The sequence below is a fragment of the Phocoena sinus genome, chromosome 8 (assembly GCF_008692025.1).
Source record: "Phocoena sinus isolate mPhoSin1 chromosome 8, mPhoSin1.pri, whole genome shotgun sequence".
Taxonomy (NCBI): domain Eukaryota; kingdom Metazoa; phylum Chordata; class Mammalia; order Artiodactyla; family Phocoenidae; genus Phocoena; species Phocoena sinus.
In genome coordinates this window covers 107,423,352-107,443,142 of record NC_045770.1, presented here as the reverse complement: position 1 = coordinate 107,443,142, position 19,791 = coordinate 107,423,352, and the positions used below count along the sequence as shown (strand labels likewise).

The 19,791-nt window shown below is 56.0% G+C and overlaps 1 protein-coding gene across 1 annotated transcript in view; it reads left to right on the top strand.

Moving 5' to 3' along the window:
- SHANK2 (SH3 and multiple ankyrin repeat domains 2) overlaps positions 1-19,791 on the top strand; it is a 544,666-nt gene that overhangs the window by 277,757 nt on the left and 247,118 nt on the right. Inside the window, 1 exon segment of the mRNA XM_032638880.1 lies at positions 3,848-3,961. Within this exon segment, the coding sequence (XP_032494771.1) occupies positions 3,848-3,961 (114 nt within the window).

The window sequence follows — 19,791 nt, the reverse complement described above, 5'->3', positions numbered from 1 at the left end:
TGGAGACCCGTTCTCTCTTGCAACTCCTTCTTAGTAGTCCAGCTGCATGGAAACTTGACCATCTGGTGGCACCAGCATGTCCCAGGGGCTCTGTTTGTTTTATTCCCATCATTTCTTTTTTAACCTTAGGTCGTTTCTTTTGGTCTCTTTTCAGATTCACTTGCTCTTTCCTTTGAAATGCCCCCTTCACTGCTAAGTCCGTCTTGTGAATTTTTTAATTTCAGAAATGACACGTTTAAATTCTAGGCGTTTCCACGTGTATTTTCTTATAGTTTCTCTCTATTTGCCAAGACTTCCTATTGCTCTGTTGACATTTTCACTCTTTGGATGTGCATTGCTGTTTTACAACATCGTAGACGGGTGTCATCGTCCCTCTAAAATCCCCATCTGTAGTCCCACCATGAGGGTCATTTTGGGGTCAGGCTCACGTGGTTTTCTCTCCTCTGGAGGACGGGCGCCATCCTCTTGGGTCTTTGCGTGTCCGGTAATCTTCTGTTGCGTTTTGGACATCAGGGTGTTAAGTTGTGGAGATTATGGCTTCAGTTCATTCTTTCTTTCTTTTTGGAGGGTCGCCTGGGTGACAGCTCAGGCCCCGACTTGAGCGGAGCTGCTCTGCATCTTTTCAGAGAGGTGGGTGCCCTGAGTTGGCCACCCCTCCCTGGCTGTTTCCCTTGTGAGGACACCCCGACTCTCTTCAGGGTGCCTGGTTTCCTGGCTCCATCCTTCTGGTTCTTTAGGCCACTCAGGACGCAGGTTTTTCCTCACGTGCCCCTCCTTTGCCAGCCCTGCCGTGGGGACCATACTTAGTCCAGGCTACAAGCCGTGGAGAAGGGGCTTCCCTATCCAGCTCTGCTCCTCTCTCCCCCCGGGCAAGCACGCGTCCCACCAGGCCCGTCTACTTCTGTCTGCGTCCTGTACCTTTTTGCATCATATTCAGGGTTTATAGCTGCCTCCTGGGGTGCGGTCCAGTGGGGTCTTTGAACATCATACCCATAAGTCCCTGATTGTCCCTATGTAGTTTAACACAGTATTTTTGTTAACTTTTAAATTACAAACATTCAAATTATAAATATAAGCACTCACGTGACCTGCAATTTGGAATTTTAATACCAAATACCAAAGAGCACCGGGTCTCGCTGCCCAGCCCAGCTCCGAAATCTGCTGAGCCCACACCCCCGGGCTTTCGTCCCCCATGTGTCCATCCATCCACCTTGCTGTCGCCCCCAGGCCCGTGGCAGGCTTCAGGCTGGGCTGGGAAGGGCCTGGGGAGCCTTCCCGGTGACCCAGTTACCGGTCACTTCATATCTGGGGGCCGCGTGTCCTTGTCCACACATCAGAGGTGATAACAGAGGAGATACAGGTGGAGACTTGTTAGCACCTGCTGTTTACCAGGCACCCTGCTTGGGGACGTCACAAGTTTTTCCTTGTAAACCTCATAGCGACTGTGGGCCGAAGGTGTCGGATCCCATTGTGTGTGTCAGCACGGGCCGCTGTAACAAGGCCCCCCAGACTGGGCAGGATAAACCTCAGGATTCACTGTCTCCAGTCCTGGAGGCTGGAATCCGAGACCCAGGTGTGGGCAGAGCTGGGTCCTCCCGAGGCCTCTCTCCCTGGCGTGTAGACGGCCGTCTCCTCCCTGTGTCCTCACGGGGTCGTCCCTCTGTGTGTGTCTGTGTGCTTTTCTCCTCTTCTCATAAGGACCCCAGTCCTGTGGGATTAGGGCCCACCCTAGTGACCTCATTTTACCGTAATCACCTCTTTAAAGACCCCTCTGCAAACATAGCCACATTCTGAGCTTCTGGGGGTTAGGACTGCCACATAGGGGTTTGGAGAGGACACCATGCGGCCCACACAGGGGCTCAGTTCAGGTCATGGCGAGGAGGGACTCCATGGCTGCCTCAGTGCCCTGACTGTGCTGTGAGACTGGGCAGCCTGTCCTTACATGGTCTCTGGGCTGCTGAAGGACTGGGCACCGCCCGGGTGGAATCTGGACTCCATTGTAACTTTTAAGGACCCCATCTCCAAGCACAGTCACAGTCTCAGCTGCTGGGGGTCAGGACTCCAACAGAGGAATATTAGGGACAGGATCCAGCCCGAAAAAGACTCCTGTCTAAGTGGTAACTTGGGGCAAGGCTCCCACAGCTGCCTACCTGGGGACGGGGATTCCGGTCTAGTTTGTCTGGACTGCAAGCCCAGCCCCCTTTGTCTCTGAGTCGCTCACCCCTGCAGTCGGCTTGGCGCCAGCGTCACTTGGCTGTGCCCAAGTGTGTGGCCTTGACATTGCCTGGAGAGACGAGAGGTAGATGCACGGTCCCCACCACGAGTTTCTACGTGGACCCGTGGCGGTCAGCCAGGCCGCTCCAGTAGCTGGACAGCGCCCGGGCAGGTCCCTGTCCTCCGCTCGCCATCCAGGGCAGCGCTCCGAGACAACCCTCTCACACCTGGGTTCCCTTGGGCTGCCGTGGTGTACATCCCCGTCAGCTGGGCTGCGCTGAGCGTAAGGGGCCAGCACTGATTTTTGGAGAAAATGGTTCAAGCGATTAGGATCTAAAATGGTCCTCAGGGAGGTTGCCTGTCTGTTCCCTTTAGGCCATCTTTTCCAATTATTAGGCAAAGACTTCTAAAGCTGAGGTCCTCTGTGCTGTTCGCCTTCAAAACTCACGGGTCCAGGTGTCCTTACCTGGCCTTTGAGATTAAGATGAGGGATGGAAGGAGACATTTCTGTGGCCATGATCTCTTCTCCGCAGTTCTGGTGCCTGGGGGTCCTGAGTAATTTACAGAAGGTTAAGATGTGCAGAGATTATACTAACCTCCCACTGCACAGATACACTCTGAGGGAGCCAGGGCTTTGGGGTGGACGTGTGCCCCCAGCCCAGCATCACAGGCCTAAGAGACAGAGACCCTCCCCTGCCTCACCCCTGCCAGCCTGACCCTTACAACCAAAATATTTGTCCAAGCAGTGCCTGGGCAGCACGTGGGACCTCGTGTCTGTGGGCTTGCATTGCTCACCCGCGCTCGGCATCGGTCCAGTTTAAAAAGGAATACGCTTCATCCCCCCAGTGGGCGTCTGTGAGGCCCTCTGTGCGCCCAGCACTGAGCCAAGGAAGGGGGAAACCCAGCGCCCTCAGCCCTGCAGGCAGGGCAGCTGTGTCTGTCCCATGACCCTTGACTTTGCATTTTCACTGTGCAGTGGCCCCCTGCTGCTTGCGGCGCCAACATAATCCTCAGGTTCTTCATTGATAAGCCAGCCGGAAGCCCTGGCCTGCCCGTGGGGCGTCGACCAGGCTGCCCTTGCACTTCAAGTCCAGGTAGTATCTTGTAGCTGCCAAGCAGGCTGCTTCCCTGTCTCCTGCTGTGAATTCTCTGTTCTCAAACGAATTTCAAAGGTCCTGTGGGCCTGGACTCTTGGCCTCTCCTCCCCAAGCTCCAGAGGGGCCGACACGACCTCATGGTTGCGTCTCTTCATCAGGGTGGCCTGTCCCCCGACTTTGACCCCGGAAATAACTGATGGTGGGGTCTCGGAGGTCCCACTCTCCCGTCTCAGCTGGGACCTGAGAGCCGGGACACAGTGGCCACACGCCGAGTGCTGTGAGATACGAGGACACCAGGACGCCCGGCGCTTACATCCTCTCCCCCAGGCCTAAGGGGCAGAGGGGACCTGGGGGCTCAGAGGCTCTGCAGTGCCCCCTCCGAGGGACACTTTGCCAGGCCCCTGGTCTACGGCCCAAGGGAGGCATGGTCAGCCAGCAAATAGACCGGAGCTGCCGGCCCCTCCTCCCTGCATCCACACCCCACGCCCTCCAAGCCCCGCCCACTAACCCCTCCCCCTTTCCCCGTCTGTCTCTAGTTCTGAGCATCGGCGAAGGGGGCTTCTGGGAAGGCAGCGCCCGCGGCCACATCGGATGGTTCCCAGCCGAGTGTGTGGAGGAGGTCCAGTGCAAGCCCAAGGAGAGCCAGGCAGGTAAGGCAGACCCCACCCTCGTCCGTCCACCTCTGTCCGGCCTGGGGTCAGCGTCGTTGCTGACATAGAGCGCGCGGTAGGTACGGGCAGGTGTGCGGTTACTGAGAAAGGCTGAGTTTCGGACCGAGGGCTTCTCTGATCCTCCGAGCGGCGGACGCCATCCCACCGGGCTTTGTCCAAACCAGAAATCGGTTGCAGGGCAGCCTGGAAGCTTTGCGTTAAAACGCTGGTCTATGCATGTGCCGGGAAACTTGGAGCGTGCGTTCTAGCCGTCTGAAAAGGGCTTTGCGGGGAGAGTAAATGCTTGAAACTGCTTTATCAATCTCTCACGCCGCCATCATCAACAGGCAGCTTCGTGTTTCCCCGCCGGCCCCTGCCGGGCCCTCCCTGAGGACTCGAGGTTTGCTGTCTCAGTGAAAACTGCTCGAAACAGGCCTGTGCTCAAAGCAGGTCTGAGGCGCGTCACTGCAGCCCCTCGCAGAACTCCCAGACACAGCCCCTGCTGATGCTTGCCCTGAAAGCGATTGCCAAAAGATTGGATTGATTGAAATGGTAGGAGGAAACCACTTATGTAAAACGGTATGAGAAACAAATAGGAGAGGTGGAGACACACAGAGCACTAGGTTCTCCTAAGAGCCTGGTCTACGCGTGCCCTGCTGCCTTCTGGTAGAATCCTAGACCCATGGTGCATGTGTCAGAAGTGGCCACGTTCGCTTTGTGGCCGATGGCTTTGCTGCACCCTTGGGCAGTCTCATCATGGTGCCAGTTGGGCTGTGTTCCTTTCCGGAACCTCTGGGGAACAGTTCATTCCTTTGCCTTTTCCAGGTTCTGGAGGTCGCAGCATCCCTTGGCTGGGGCCCCCTCCTCTGTCCTCAAAGCCTGCAGTCGTGGGCCGGGTCTCAGGCCGCGTCTCTCTGACTCTCCCTTTTGCCTCCTCTCCCTCCAGTTTTTAGGTCTCATGTGGTCAGATTGGCCCCACCTGGAGGACCCAGGTCAGGCTAAACTAATTAGAAAGCTTAATTCCCTCTTGCCTTGTAAGGTCATGTACTCACAGGCACGGGGGATTCGAACGTGGGCATCTCTGAGCCGGGGGGGGGGGGGGGGGGGGGGGGGGCGGGGACCATCCTCTGTCTACTAAGGGTGGTAAATAAGAACACGGTAACCCTGCTTATGGTGTGGATTATTGGCCAGAGGAGGGAGGCGCCGCTGTGACCTGGCGTGGAGTGGGGTGGAGGGAGAGAACAGTGCAAAGGAGATGGCATTCGAGCTGGATTTTAGGGTGGGGGAGAGTCCAGGTGGTTCCTATTGGGTTCCGTTTGCCTTGGGCTTTCTGAGATCATGACTTAACATCGTCTGTTATAAAGGTATGGTTTACGTGCGGTAAAAAATGCACGGGTTATAGAAGAGTTCAGTGCATTTTGACAAACGTCTCCTCCCGTGTCTCCAACTGCTGTTAAGAGGTGAAACCTGTCCATCACCCCAGAAAGGTCTCTCAGGCCACTTTCCAGTCACCCACCTCCCAACAGGAGGCAACCACGGTTCTGATTCTGTTACCGAACCGAAGTTGGGTTCATTCACCCGACGTGCAGCCAAGCCAATCTACTAATACCAGGTTGTGGTGAAGGAAGAGGCCAGTGTTCGTGGCACGTGGCCGATGTGAGGCCGGCAAGGAGAACGGGCAGCTTATGTTCAAAAGCCCCGAACACCCTGAAGGCTCTCAGGGAAGGGTTTTGAAAGACAGTCTGAGCGAGAGAGTCATGGGGTACGTGATCGGCTCGTACACAGTTCGCCGACTGGTTGGTGCTGAGGTAACAGGGTGATGTTTCAGGAATCTCAGTCATCAACCTTCTGGTTCCGTTCAGTCTGGGGTCTACGTGCTGGTGGTCAGCTTGCAATTAACTTCCTCCACCTGGTGGGCACTTTAGTATCTGCAAAACGACTCAGGGACATGACTCAGGATATCATCTATAGCCCCTGAGGAGGAACTAAAGGTCTTTGACTGTTTTACGGCTAAACTATTATTATTTTGTCTTGCTCGACTGTTTCCCTTTGGTGTTGCATTTCTCTGATGACATTTGCTCTTGGGAACTCGGGGAGGGTCTGGGAAGCTGAAGCTTTTCTACAAACAAGAGGCAAAGCTACACGAGGGGTGGTGGTGGGGGGGGGTTCTGTCTCCAGGAAGTCCCCACAGGGTCTGCTCGGTTTCAGTTTGTCAGCAGAGATCGGTTTAGCCTGTGCTGTTGAATTTCAGAGCTGGAACCTACGGCACGTGCTCCTGAGCCCGGCGTCTTCCACGCAGCCGAACGCTGCTGCCGGGCTGTAAATTTTTGCTGCCGAAGGAGAGTGTTCGGCTGTATATTTATACCCCAGTATGTTTATTCATGCTCCTGGGGATAGATGTTTCGGTTGCTTCTCAGTCTGGGCTCGTCACTTAAGCTGCTATGAACATTTTCGTGCGAGTCTTTCTCCAGACGTGTTTTCCTTTCTCTTGGAGAAACACCGAGGTGCGGAACTACCGGGTCACAAGGTAGGAGTGTGTTTAATTTTATAAGGAACTACCAAACAGTTGTCCAAACCGCCGTGCCTTCTTGTGTACTCCCACCCCCAGTGCGTGCGCCTTCCGGTGGCTCCGCTTCTCAGTGACATTTGGTAACGCCGGTCTGTTTAATTTCAGCCATTCTTAATGGGGGTGGAGAATCTCTTACTGCGGGTATAATTTGCACTTTTCTGACGACTACTGTTATTAAACACCTTTCCGTGTGCTTTCTTACCTCATGTATAGCTTCCCTTGAGAAGTATCGGTTCAAATCTTTTGTCCATTTTTAATTGGGCTGTTTATCTTTCCATCATTGGCTTGCAGGAGTCCTTTACAGAGTCTACTTATCGGTACTTGGTTAGATATATGTTGCACGCACTTCTCCCAGCCTGTGACTTAGCCTTTGCATTGCTGCGTCTTTTAACAAGGTTTTTAAATTTTTTAAATGAAGTCCAACTTCTCCATTCTTTGCTTTCACAATTAGCACTTTTTATAGCGCCTGTTTTTTTAATGTTGAAAACTGTGTTGAATATACATAGAATCCAGAAGATGGCAGAAAATATTTTTTAAATGTTTCCGTGCAGCGAGCTCCTTCCGTACAGAGTTGGCTGGTTTGAGCCCTGAGACGCTTTGTCTTTCGTGGAGGACCACTTTGACAGACTGTAAAGTGAACATTTAGCTGACAGATCTCACTCACGTGCACTGCGTGACAGGGGAATGATTCCAGGAAGGACCAGCAGGATGGAGAAACCTGCTCGGGGCACTTTACGCCTGTGAGTGGGACCACCTGATCTCTCGCCGCCTCTCTGATGACAGAGATCAGAGGCCAAGGGTAGCCAAGAGCAGACGGAAACGGTGGCGCCTGATCGTTGGCTGATTCGTTGATAATAAGCTCCACTCGGTTCCATGAAGAGCGTGGTGGTTATTTATTTAGCAAGTGACGCACTTGCTCATTTAACCTTGCTTCTGATTTCTTAGGACCATGTGTGTTTCCAACAGGCATTCCTCCGTGGAAAGCCTCATCCGGCTCGTGGAATAAGCAGGGCAGGAAGTCAGCCCGTGAGTTACACACAAGCACCCACATCTCGGCACCAGGCCGGGTGCTGAGAACTTCTAACGCTCTGTGCTCTGTCCTGGCCCCACATCCGGGCGGCCTCCCTACGGAGTGCCCGGCGTGGGTTCCTGGAGTCCCACCACCACCGATTACTCCTGGCGCGCGTCCTCCCGGAGTGATGGGGACTCAGGGCCGGCCCAGGCTCCTTCTCAGTTCCGCTGCCTCCCAGCTGGCACGGGTGACTCAACGGCTCTGCATAGGTTTCTTCACCTGGGAAGGACGTGAAGGTGATGTGTGCACAGGGTCAGGGGGAAGGAGCGTAGTTGTAGGATTTTCTGTTTCTGTGCAGGAGAGACGGAGGTGAGTCCCGATTTATAAAAACTCACCTCTTTGCGTGCATCAGCCCAGAGAACTGACAGCAAGGTGCCACGGGTGACGATGTTACTGTGTGTGCGTGGAGGGTGGAAATTTGGAGGAAATGGACAGTTAATTATGTACACGCCCCTCCCCGCACACCCATCGCACATTTATCATGCGTATCTACAGAGTTGGTGCCCCGATAAGAGTGGTGCAGTACCAGCCGCCTCGATGCTCTCTGAGGGCATGTGGTAACCTGGACAGCAGGAGTGGGTCCTTATCATGCTCACTTGTCCCACCTCCACCCAACCCTGTGGGTCTTGGTCTAACAGCCCCTCCCCCCTGCATTCCATAGGTGACCACCACCAAGGTGACCACAGAGAGGACTGGCCGGCTCTTGAGTTCCATGAGGCCACCCTCCTCCACCAGAACTGCGGGGAGGAGCGAAAAGCTGATAGGAAACAGCAATTCCATCTAGTCGCCCTTGGCATTGGTGAGGTGCTCAGGTCTTCATACCAGTTCTGTGTCTACATGAAAGTTGTCCTGGCCCGCCCGTCTGCCCCACTACTGCAAACACCTGCACAGTCTCGCTCACCCTTAGGAGGGAGCTGGGGGTTCAGGTCCTTCTCCACAGCACGGTGGGATGCCCAGCCCATCGGGGGCCCCTCTGCTGATAGCGGGATCCCTGCTCTTTGAGCCCCACCCAGAATCCAAACGGTCCCTGAAGCTCAGACGGCTGTTTGAGCGTTTGTTTCCTCGCACCCAGCGGACGGGAATCCGGCTCATCTTTGGTTTCAGGTGCCGTGACCTGATGGGAGCGATGCCCGAGGCCACGGCGGGCCTTCACCTTCAAAACAGAGTGCCCTGTGTGGCCCACCCCCGGAAGGTGTTGAGTGAAGCCCAGGGTCTCCCGCAACCCCTAAGCCAGGGGGGCTGCTCTGGGCTGCCTTCTGGAGCTTCCCCGGCTGGACACCCCAAGGCCCACCAGAGACCTCCCTTTACCCCACTGCAGGGTTCACACCCAAAACTCTCAGTTGCCATCTTCAGGCCGCCCTCAAGTTTGGGGGCGGGATGGTGAGTGGACATGGGGCCCAGCAGCCCCGGCCCAGGTCCTCCCAGGAGTCTGTCCGGCGGCAGCATGCCCTGAGGTCCTCCCTTCCAGCCATCAGGCCCGCAGCCTGGGTCCAGCCCCGGGGCTCAAGGGCTACGCCGGGGTCTGGGCTGGGCTGGGCAGAGGTATCCTGCACGCCTGGAGGCTTTATTCTCTGGCCGGCTCACCTCTCAGGCTGGCCCCTGGGAACCCTGGGCTAGATCCAGGTCCAGCAGAGAGAGAGAGGGGGTTGGGAGAGAGGGAATTGGGTCTCCCCTGCCTCCTCTGCAGATGTCCAGGACTGGTCCTGATTAGGTTGACTTGGGTCATATGTAGAACCATTCTCTGCCGCTCGGGGATGGGTGTGCTCGTGTGACTTGCCGGGCCTGGGCAGGGCTGCGGGAGGAGGGCAATGCCAAGGCCAGTCTGGTGCTCGACCAGCAAAGGAGGGGGGGCTGGGCTTCTGCAGGCCACGACTGCAGCCTCCCCTTCAGCTGGGAGGCCAGAGAGCCTGGCCTCTTGGACCCAGGGCGGAGGCCACTGCTGTGACCCGCCTTCACCCTGGGAGACAAGGTAGGGGTGGGAGGGTCCACCGCACCTCCGGGCAGCTCTGGTTGGAACCACAGGCAGCAGCCAGCGCGGTCGCCGCTACGAAACAGGCGTCCCATTAGTCACGGTGCGTGTGAACCGTCTGCGAGATGTCATAGTGGGCACGGTCGGTTCCAAAATGGAATGTTTTTTGTTATCTTTAGAACATTTAAAAATACAGGCAAACGCCTCCATTAGCACAACTGGAATTTAAAATATTAATAGAGACAAGAGCCGGCTTCTGAAGGAGTTCACTGCTCCCTAGCGGAACATAAAATTAATATGGGAATTCATCGTCCTGGCTGCTAATGACTGTGTTTTGTTAAACAACCGTGGCAGAAGCATACAGCCTCCCCGCTTCTTTCTTTTACCGCCATTTATTAAATACACTTGGAGCCTCGCCGCCCTTGGTGTGTGTGCTGTTGTCTCCAAGCAGCTGCTCTGTGTTTTAAATACCGGTTTCCACGCTCGGGCTCGCCCCCAAAATAGATATCTGCCAGGTCTGTCTGCTTCCGTCGAGAGGATTCAGTCCTTGACGTCACTCTGGGACCCAGGCCCTCTTCCCTCCCCGCAGCAGCGATGGCCTGCCCCTGGTTACCATGGCAACCTGCTGATGCTGGTACCAGCCCTGCCCTGCTTCCCCACGGCCCCTCCTGATGCTACAGGATATGGTGTCTGCAGCTCTGTCCCCAGTCACCTTGCACAGTGGTGGTCACTACGGGCCAGTGTTCTGGGGGGAGGGGGGCGGGTGTCACCGAGATTCTCACGGGGGTCGGGGACACTCCTGACTCCCACCCTGGGTCACCTGTGTGGATGGCAGTGGGCAGGAAAGGGCTGCCGTGACAAAATACCACAGACCGGGGGCTTAAAACAACAGATATTCATCTCCCAGAGTTCTGGAGGCTGGAATCTGCGATCCAGGTGTGGGCAGGGCTCCTGGGGCCTCTCTCCTCGGCGTGTAGATGGCTGTCTTCTCCCCGTGTCCTAATGTGGCCTTTATTTGTTCTCGCACATTCCTGGTGTCTCTCCCTCTTCTTGTAAGGACACCAGTCCTGTTGGATGAGGGTCCACACTTATGGCCTCATTTAACTCTAATCGGCTCCCTGAAAACCGTATTTCCAAATACAGTCATAGTGGGGGTTAGGGCATCAACACACGAACCTGGGGATACAGTTCAGTCTGTGATGGTGGTGAAGAGTGGTAGCCATGTGCCGTGCTCTGCTCCACCTGGGACTTTGCAGATGCCTCCCCCGCCCCCCCCCCCCCCGACGCCCTCCTGTCACACAATCCCATCCCCAGTGGGGCCGTTCTTCTGTCTGAGTCCGAGGGCAGTGACTGTGTTCTCTGTCCCGAGATTGTTCCCTGCCCAGGCTGCACGCTGACCCACCAGCATTTGGAAGCCTCTCAGGGTCAGCCCCAGGGCTGTCCTCTGCTCTGGGGCAGATTTCATCAGTACACTTGGTGCAAGCCAAGGGGATGGAAGGAGAGGGGCCGTAAGCTAGTTTGTAAATACGGTTTGTAAGGTCAGTTGACCAAGGTGTATTGTCCTCTGTGAGGGCAAAGAACCAGGAGGATACAGCGGGTTCACGTTGGTGCTCCCCATACTGGACGTGGGGCCTGAAATGGAGCAGGTGCTGAGAAAGTACTTCTGGGATGGATGAGTGGATGGGGGAGTGGATGGGTGAATGGACAGATGGGTGAAGGTTTGGGTGGATGGATGGATGGACAGATGGACGGATGGATGGATTGATGGAGAGATGGAGGGATGGGTGGATGGATGGACAGACAGATGGATGGATGGGTGGATGGACACATGGACGGACGGACAGGTAGATGGGTGGACCTTGCATGAGGGTGGGGTCAATACCCATTCTCCCTCTCACACACAGCTCACCCCAATTCCTGTTGTGGAGCCTCTCCCACTTTAAACCTCCCCAGCTCTACTGGATGAGATCTCTTTAAAACCATGGAGTTTGTGGACAGCAGGGAAGGCAATGGGCCTACTGTGATACCTAAGACAAGACCAGCATCGTCGACATCCAGGCCAGGGTGTCTTCAGGTCTGGCTGCTGGAGGAACGTTCAGGGAGCAGTCCCTTCAACTGACCCAGAGACACAGTGGCCTCCGTCTCTGCCTGTCCTCCCGCCTGCAAATACAGGGAACTGGACCTCCAGCCCACCCGGCAGAAGCTGGCGGAGTGGTGCTGGGGTTAGGGCATCCTGCTGGAGCAGTCGACTGCCCCCATCCCCCTTGTCCATGTTATGAGTGACTTGGCCTCTTGGGGGCCCCAGAAGACGGGTGTTGTCATGCCTGCAAGAGGTGGGATGAATGAGCTGCTCCCAGTGTGTGCGGGTGGCCACTGACCTGCCATCTGTCATTCTAGTGAGGACAGACCCGCGGCCTCTCCCTGGGCACCCGGTTTAGGGATGGTTAGCCAGGCCAGGAGCTCCCCTCTATCTGGGACACAGACAGGACCCAAGGGCTACCCCCCAGAGTGAGCCGTGGCTCATTTTGGAGAACGGAAGCGTCATATGGTGCTCTGTTATTGAGTTAAGATGTTGTTTCTGACTCCTCTGAAATAGACGATAGGAAACAGATCCGGGGATAATGAATAAACATGGCTTATGGGGGCTGCATGCTGGGAAAGATGAACTCTCACGTTGGCAGATTAAATGTAAGACATGCATATTGTAAAGGAGATGTGTAAGGGCCAGCCTCCTGCTTCAACGAATCATACAGCCAAAGAAGAGCATCTGGGAGGACGCTCTGAATATCCCCTGTCCCCAGCCGGGTAGGGTCTGTGGGCCTGGGGACGCCAGGAGAGGGAGGAGCCCGGTTCCTAGAGGACCTGGCACCAGAGAGCCTGGAGACAGGGCAGGAAGTGGCAGCCTGGGCACATCCACAGACGTAAATCGAGAGTTAGCACTCGTGTTCAGCAAATGCAGCTTCCAGAAGCTTCCAAGTGGTTAAACAAGGGACTTCCCTGGTGGTCCAGTGGTTAGGACTCCACACTTCCACTGCAGGGGGCATGGGTTCGATCCCTCGTCGGGGAACGAGGATCCCATATGCCATGCAGCGCAGCAAAAAAAAAAAAAGTGTTTAGTCAAATCAGGTGTAAGATCAGTGCTGGACGTTCAAACCTTTTCTGCCTCATTTTACTTCCCTCTACGAGCTGAAGGACTTCAGACGTGGCACCCACCTTTCTATCTCCTTAAACTGAGATGAACTTCTCAAACCATAAGACTTACCCTTTTAAAGTGTAGAATTCAGTGGCTTTTAGTCTAGTCTCAAGGTTGTGCAAACATCACCACTATCTAATTCCAGAACATTTTCATCACCCCAGAAAGAAACCTGTCCCATTAGCAATCACTCCCCATCCCCCACTTCCCCCCAGCCCCTAGCAGTCACTCATTACTTCCTGTCTCCACGGATTTGCCCATCCTGGACATTTCCTATAAATGGAAGGCTGCTATATGCAGTCTTTGGTGACTGACTTGCTTTAGCGTAATGTTTTCAAGGTTCATCCATATTGTAGCAGGTGTCAGAATTTCATTTTTTTTTTCAGGCTGGATAATATTTCCTTGTAAATGTAGACCACGTTTTGTTGATCCATTCATCAGTTGATGGACATCTGGGTTTCTGCTCTTTGGCTTTTGAATCAGTACTACTGTGAATATTCGTGTAAAAGTTTCGGTTTGAACACTTGTTTTCAGTTCTTTTTGGGCACACCTAGGAGTGGAATTGCTGGGTCACGTGGTAACTCTGTTTCACCTTTCTTTTTTTTCTTTTTTCTTTTCTTTTTTTTTTTTGTGGTACGCGGGCCTCTCACTGTTGTGGCCTCTCCTGTTGCAGAGCACAGGCTCCGGACGCGCAGGCTCAGCGGCCATGGCTCACAGGCCCAGCCGCTCCGCGGCGTGGGGGATCCTCCCGGACCGGGTCATGAACCTGTGTCCCCTCCATCGGCAGGGGGACTCTCAACCACTGCGCCACCAGGGAAGCCCGTTGAGCATCTTTTTATGTGCTTATTGGCCGTTTGTGTATAATCTTTGGAGAGGCATTCGCTTTTTAAATTAACATGTTATCATACTCGTCGTGTCTGGTCCTGCAGTGAATTTGGAAAACATAGAAAGGTACAAAGAAAACAAAAATCACTCATAATCCTACCCCACATTGATAATCCCCACCCTAAATTTTGGTCCCTTCTTGAGTAAAAATGCATATTAACAAAGTTGAATGCATCCTTTTAAATTATGGATCCTACTTTTTCTCTTTCCCAAGTGACAAAGGACTTGGTGTCATGGATTGAAAACAGTCTTCCGAAACACCATTCTGGAAGCCGTCGTGGTTGAGCCATTGATGGACAATGTCCATCACTGATGTCATTGATGTGACATTGACATGACACTGGCTATCAGCTATCCACTTTGCTGTTGCAAGTAGCACTTCAGCGAGCAGCCTCACAATTTTTTTTTTTCTTTATTTTTGCTTGCGTTGGGTCTTCGTTGCTGCACGCGGGCTTTCTCTAGTTGTGCTGAGAAGGGGCTACTCTTCGTTGCGGTATGCGGGCTTCTCGTTGCGGTGGCTTCTCTTGTTGTGGAGCATGGGCTCTAGGCGCACAGGCTTCAGTAAGTTGCAGCACGTGGGCTCAGTAGTTGTGGCTCGCGGGCTCTAGAGCGCAGGCTCAGTAGTTTGTGGCGCATGGGCTTAGCTGCTCCGCAGCATGTGGGATCTTCTCGGACAGGGGCTCGAACCTGTGTCCCCTGCATTGGCAGGTGGATTCTTAACCACTGCGCCACCAGGGAAGTCCCACAATGTAAAAGCTCTGTGTCCATGTCCTCAGGATGCGTCGCCTTTAATCATCTTGCCCTGGTACATTGCCCAGCGTGAAGCCACCTCTTCTCTGTCTTCAGCCCTAGAACTGCATGATGTCCGGGACAGACATCTGACTGTATCCCGTCTATCTCCTTCAGGGAGTCCCCAAGGGTCCTCTCGGGGTGCAGCTCTCTGCGGCTCCCTAAAGATAGGACCTGCCTATAGCCCTCGGGGCAGGGGGACTTGGGGACATAGAATACACCTTTCTCAAATCAGCAGGGACTGGCTCCAGGGGCAGGCGAGACCCGCCGCTGCACAGGCCCTCGCCTCTTTAACGCTCCCAAGTCGCCATCCTGGAATTCTTCATCATTTTGCACACCCTCCCCACCCCCACCCCACCCCCATTTTCATTTTGCATTGGGTCCCTAAACTTTCCTAGAGGCTCTGCTGACTTGGATACGCCACCACCTGCCTCCACCTGGTCCCCGAGGGCATGCGTTTAGGGCTTATACTCAGAGATCCCTCACCCTCTAGAGGACTGCCATCTTTAAACAAAGGCACCGTGTTTTGAAAACACCCAGGGTTTCCTAATTCCTGATGGCACGGACTGTGGCGCATTGGGAGTTTTTCCTGCAGCTCAGCTGAGGTTGGATTTGGCTACAGGGAGTATGTGTTTTTTGTTTTTTTTTTTTTTTTTTTTTTTTTTTTTGCGGTACGCGGGCCCTCTCACTGCTGTGGCCTCTCCCGTTGCGGAGCACAGGCTCCGGACGCGCAGGCCCAGCGGGCCATGGCCCACGGGCCCAGGTCGCTCCGCGGCATGTGGGATCTTCCCGGACCGGGACACGAACCCGTGTCTCCTGCATCGGCAGGCGGACTCTCAACCATTGCGCCACCAGGGAAGCCCGGGAGTATGTTGTTTTTGATGCACCCTCCAGCCTCCCCCCACCCAAGGATAGGGCTCTAAACTCGGCTCAGCAGTGGCCGTGCTGACCACCGTGGGCCAGGCTGACCTGCACCGTGGACCACCTGCTAGGATGGGCGCGGAGCGGTAGCCAGGCTGCGGAAGCCTGTTGCGACCAGACACAGGCTCCGGTGCCCCCCTGCAGCGGGAGCCCCGGCTCCAGGTTGTCTCCGTTACAGACTTGTGTTGAGACATCGTTGCCGAATGCAGCCAGATGCCCCAGGAACGTGGTCCAACTCGGCACAGCTGTTGACTGTGGCGAATGTGCCCCAGCGGCCCCTGCTTATGATGCAAATATGCCCTTCACCCGAATCCAGAAGGTTCTCAGTTTGCCCTCCATGTGTGCAGAGGAGCCGCCCCTGGGCTTCTCCGTGGAGCCCCACCCCCACCCCGGGCTGAGCACCTTCCTTTGTCAGGTGCCCAGGGAGCCAGCTGCCCTTGCATTTTAGCATTAGCAGTGGGGAGCGCGCCCCAGCTTCCGTGTCTCTGAACAGTGCCCTCTTCCCGTGGGGCTGCCCGCGTCCCTCCCTCCCCTCCTTTCAGGACAGTGGAGGGTCCCCTGAGCCTGTTAACCCCTGGGGTGCTGTGTGGGGAGGAGCAGGGAGGACTCTTTGGGGGCCTTCTTCTAAGGAGAGGGAAGCCCCCACCTTCTGATTAGTGCTAAGAAAACTGACACCAAAGTCACTTTGTCACCGCAGTGCTTCTGGTTTGCAAATGGTTTACAGCTTCTCAAAGTGCCGGTCTTTTTCCCAAGTGTCTTCTGCGGGATACAAAGGGCCCATTTTACAGAGAAGGGACACTACAGGTTAAGTAACTTCCTGGCAGTCACGCTGGGGACCCGGGCTCACTGGCCTTCTCCGCACGATGACGTCCATCCAAATGGGTCTTTAGGGCCGGCAGTGGGGGAGGGGGAGGGGGTTGTCAACTAATTTAGCCGGACAGCTAATCCAGGACAGTGCCTGACCATGACCTTGATGGGCTCCGGAAGTTCCCACCCAAGCAGATCAGTAGCGATGTTAGCAGTCGCCCCGAGGGCCTCCCCAAGCCTGCATCGTGTTCCTAGATTTTGTTATTGGGGCAGGGGCTGGGCTGGTGGCTCTCTATTCACCGGAAGGAACACCGAGGAAAGAACAGTGAGAGGAAGGCCAAGCTCTGATCCCACATGTTGGGATACTGGAGTGGAAACTAGAACTTTCTCTCTCCCCTGGACCAGAGCTTTATCTGACCTGGTCCCCCACTGCACGCTGCCCATCAGAGATGGGGGTCCCAGGTCGTGCCACATACCTGCTGTGACATGCCACCCAGAGGTCACACCCTCACAGTGGTCCCCTCCGTGACCCGCGTCGGGGTGGGAAATGGGGGCAGCCTCGTGCCTGCAGCCTCCCGGGTCTGCAGGACGCCATGTGTGTTGGAGCCTCTCCCACTGGCACAGGTCAGAGCATTGGGGGCAGGGGTCACAGACCTCAGTGAGGGTCGATGAGAGCTGCACACACACACGTACACACGCACGCCGGCATGGTGCACCGTACGTGTGCACACGTGCTCACGTGTGTGCATACACACAGTGCCGTGGACTCTTCCAGAGGCTCAAGGAGCCCCCGCCACGGGCCCCAGCTGCGCGGTGTGTCCCTTGAACACCCACTCAGGTAAACGTGCAGCTCCCGCTTGGCTTCGGGGCCGAGCTGTCCTTGAGCCCTGGCACAGAGACAGAAGCCCAGCGATGATCTGACCCACTTCTTATTCCTGAAGCTCCCGGCGTTTCTCGTGGACGCTCCCAGAAGGAGTCTCACTGCCAGGGAGACCGCATCATTTACCATCCAAACGGGGACACTTGTGAGAGCAAAGAAGGGCGGCTGGCATCGCCTGCCGGCTGCCAGGTGCACGGGGCTGCCCTACTTACTGCCGGGAACAGAGGCCTGGCGGGTCCGGGTGTTAGGACACGCTCCCCCGGTACGGGAGACCGGAGCCCCGGGGCCGGTCATTCACCCACTCGTTCATTCACCCACCCCACCCCTCTCGCACTGGCCGACACCTGGGGTGGGGGGCCTGGATTCCACGGAGGAGAGCCCACCCCTGAGTTACAGGAGGGGAGAGAGGGACTTTTAACCAGGGTGGACAAACCCCGCAGGCAGCCCCAGAGGCTCAGGGTGGCGGCGCCCAGCACACCGGGTGCTCAGCACGGCGCCCTCTGCTGCCACACTGGAGACCTGCCTCCCGGACACTGGCAGGGACTTGGCACCGACAGGACAAGTCCAGTTTCTGGGGCATTGCTTGGCTGAATGGGGCCAGGTCTGTCACCTTTGGACTCGTGTCCAGTGACCCTTCATGTCTGAGGGTCATGCCTCCGCCTTCAGGGTCTGCCTGGAGGGGCTCCCCGCAGGGGCAGAGATGTCCGTGGCTCTGCACTGGTGGGGACCCCGGCTTGGCCCAGTGACCTGGGGACGTCACCTGCCCTCTCTGTGCTCGGTCCCTTCGCCCGCAGACGGTCCTGCTGGGCCTGGTGAGAACTCACGTGACCCCCGTAGAGGCACCTGGCGTCTCCGTGTGGCGCAGGGGCCCCGGTCCATTGCTGCACGGCAGTCAGGATCCAGCCGCAGAGTGGCCTCCTGGGCCCAGGGTGACCCGCTGTGTCCCCCAGTGTGGCCGGGACTCGCACTGTGCACACCAGGGCAGGCCAGCCGGGCACCAGCAGCGGCCCTGCCGCCGGGTTTGCGGCGCAGGCGGTGGGGAGCGTGAAGCTTCCTCCCCAAGGCCCACGCAGCCAGCGTGGGGCCCCGGGCTCTTCTGAGCGTGAGCTCTTTTCCTTCTGGCAAAAGCCCTGCTTCTCCACCAAGCCTGATCCAAGGGCCGCCTCCCCCCGGAAGCTCTCCCTGCCTCTTCCCGTCCTAGCAACAAGCGTGGTGCGTTCGGCTGTCTGCTGTTTGCAGAGCCTGCGAGCTCTGTGTGCAGGTTCCTGCACAGGCTCCGTGAATCCGGGATGGTGGGTCACAGAGGGCCGGGGGCAGAGGGAAGGCCCCCTCTCGCTCCTCCCTCTCGGAGCTCCCCAAGGCCTGAGGCTTCTGCAGCCCTGCACTCCCGCCCAGGAAACCCCCGACCCATGGCCGCTCCCTCCCTTTGCTTGTTGAGCCAATCAAGAGCGCAGTGTGGTGCCCGCCTACTCGGGAGATTGGGGGGGGGGGGGGTAGGGGGCGGGGCTCTCTCCCGCAGAGACCAGCCCCTCCACTAGAACAGCGCCTGCTCCGAGGCCAGTCGCGCATGTGCCCGCACCCATTCTCGGGAGCTTGGCCCGCACATTCTGTTCCCGCCCTGTTCCCAGCTCCAGTGCCCTTGCCACCAGCTCGCTCCTTCCCGGCCTCTGATTTCAGCTCAGACACTGCGTCAAGGGCCCACCCTGCCCTCCTCTTGGTAGCATGAAACTCCTTGGCTGGTTGGGGTCTATCTGTTCCTCCTCTGTCCCCTGAGTGACAGCAGGGACCTTGTCGGCCTCGCTTGCCATTTTGTCAGCAATTCCGGGTCTGGTGTAGATCCCTCGCCGGGTCGGGACCAACTCCCTGAATAAATCCACCACCAGACGTGGCCCCTGCGCTTACAGACAGGGGGCGGGGAGCTCACCTTACACAACGGGGCCCGGGACGTGCGACTCTCTCCAGTTTACAAGGAAGGAAACCAAGGCTCCAAGAAGCTCTGCAGCTTTCTCGGGTCTCCCAGCTGGCAAGTGGCCACCCCGGCGCTGAACCAGGCCTGTGTATTTTGTCTCCATCACCCCACCCGCCGCTGCTTCTTGGCCCAGGGCCGTGCAGGGTCGGGCAGGAGAGACCCAGAGCATCCAAGGTGGTGACCCGAGGAGTGTGGGCTTGGAGGGAAGGCAGTGGTGGCCAAGCAGAGCCCCGGGCAGAATGTTCTGGAATCTTTTTTTCAGATGTGTTTAAATTGAAGTGAAATTCACATAACGTAAAATGAACCATTTTATTTTTTTTTTAACACTTTTTTTTTTAAGACTTTTTTGACGTGGAACATTTTTAAAGTCTTTGTTGAATTTGTTACTGTATTGCTTCTGTTTTATGTTTTGGTTTTTTGGCCCCGAGGCATGTGGGATCCCAGCTCCCCGACCAGGGATTGAACCCACACCCCCTGCATTGGAAGGTGAAGTCTTAACCACTGGACCGGGCCGCCAGGGAAGTCCCCAGAATGCACCATTTTAAATTGGACAATTCTGTGGTGTTTAGAATACCCACCTACCTGTGTAACCATCACCGCCGTCTAATTTTAGAACATTTTCATCGTCCCCCTAATCTACTTTCTGTCTCTATAGATTTCCCTTTTCTATACGTTTCAGGTGAAAGGGACCACATAATGTGTGGCCCTTTGTGTCTTGCTTCCTTCGCCTAGTGTAATGTTCTGGAAGTCCACCCGTGTGGTAGCATAAGTCAGTG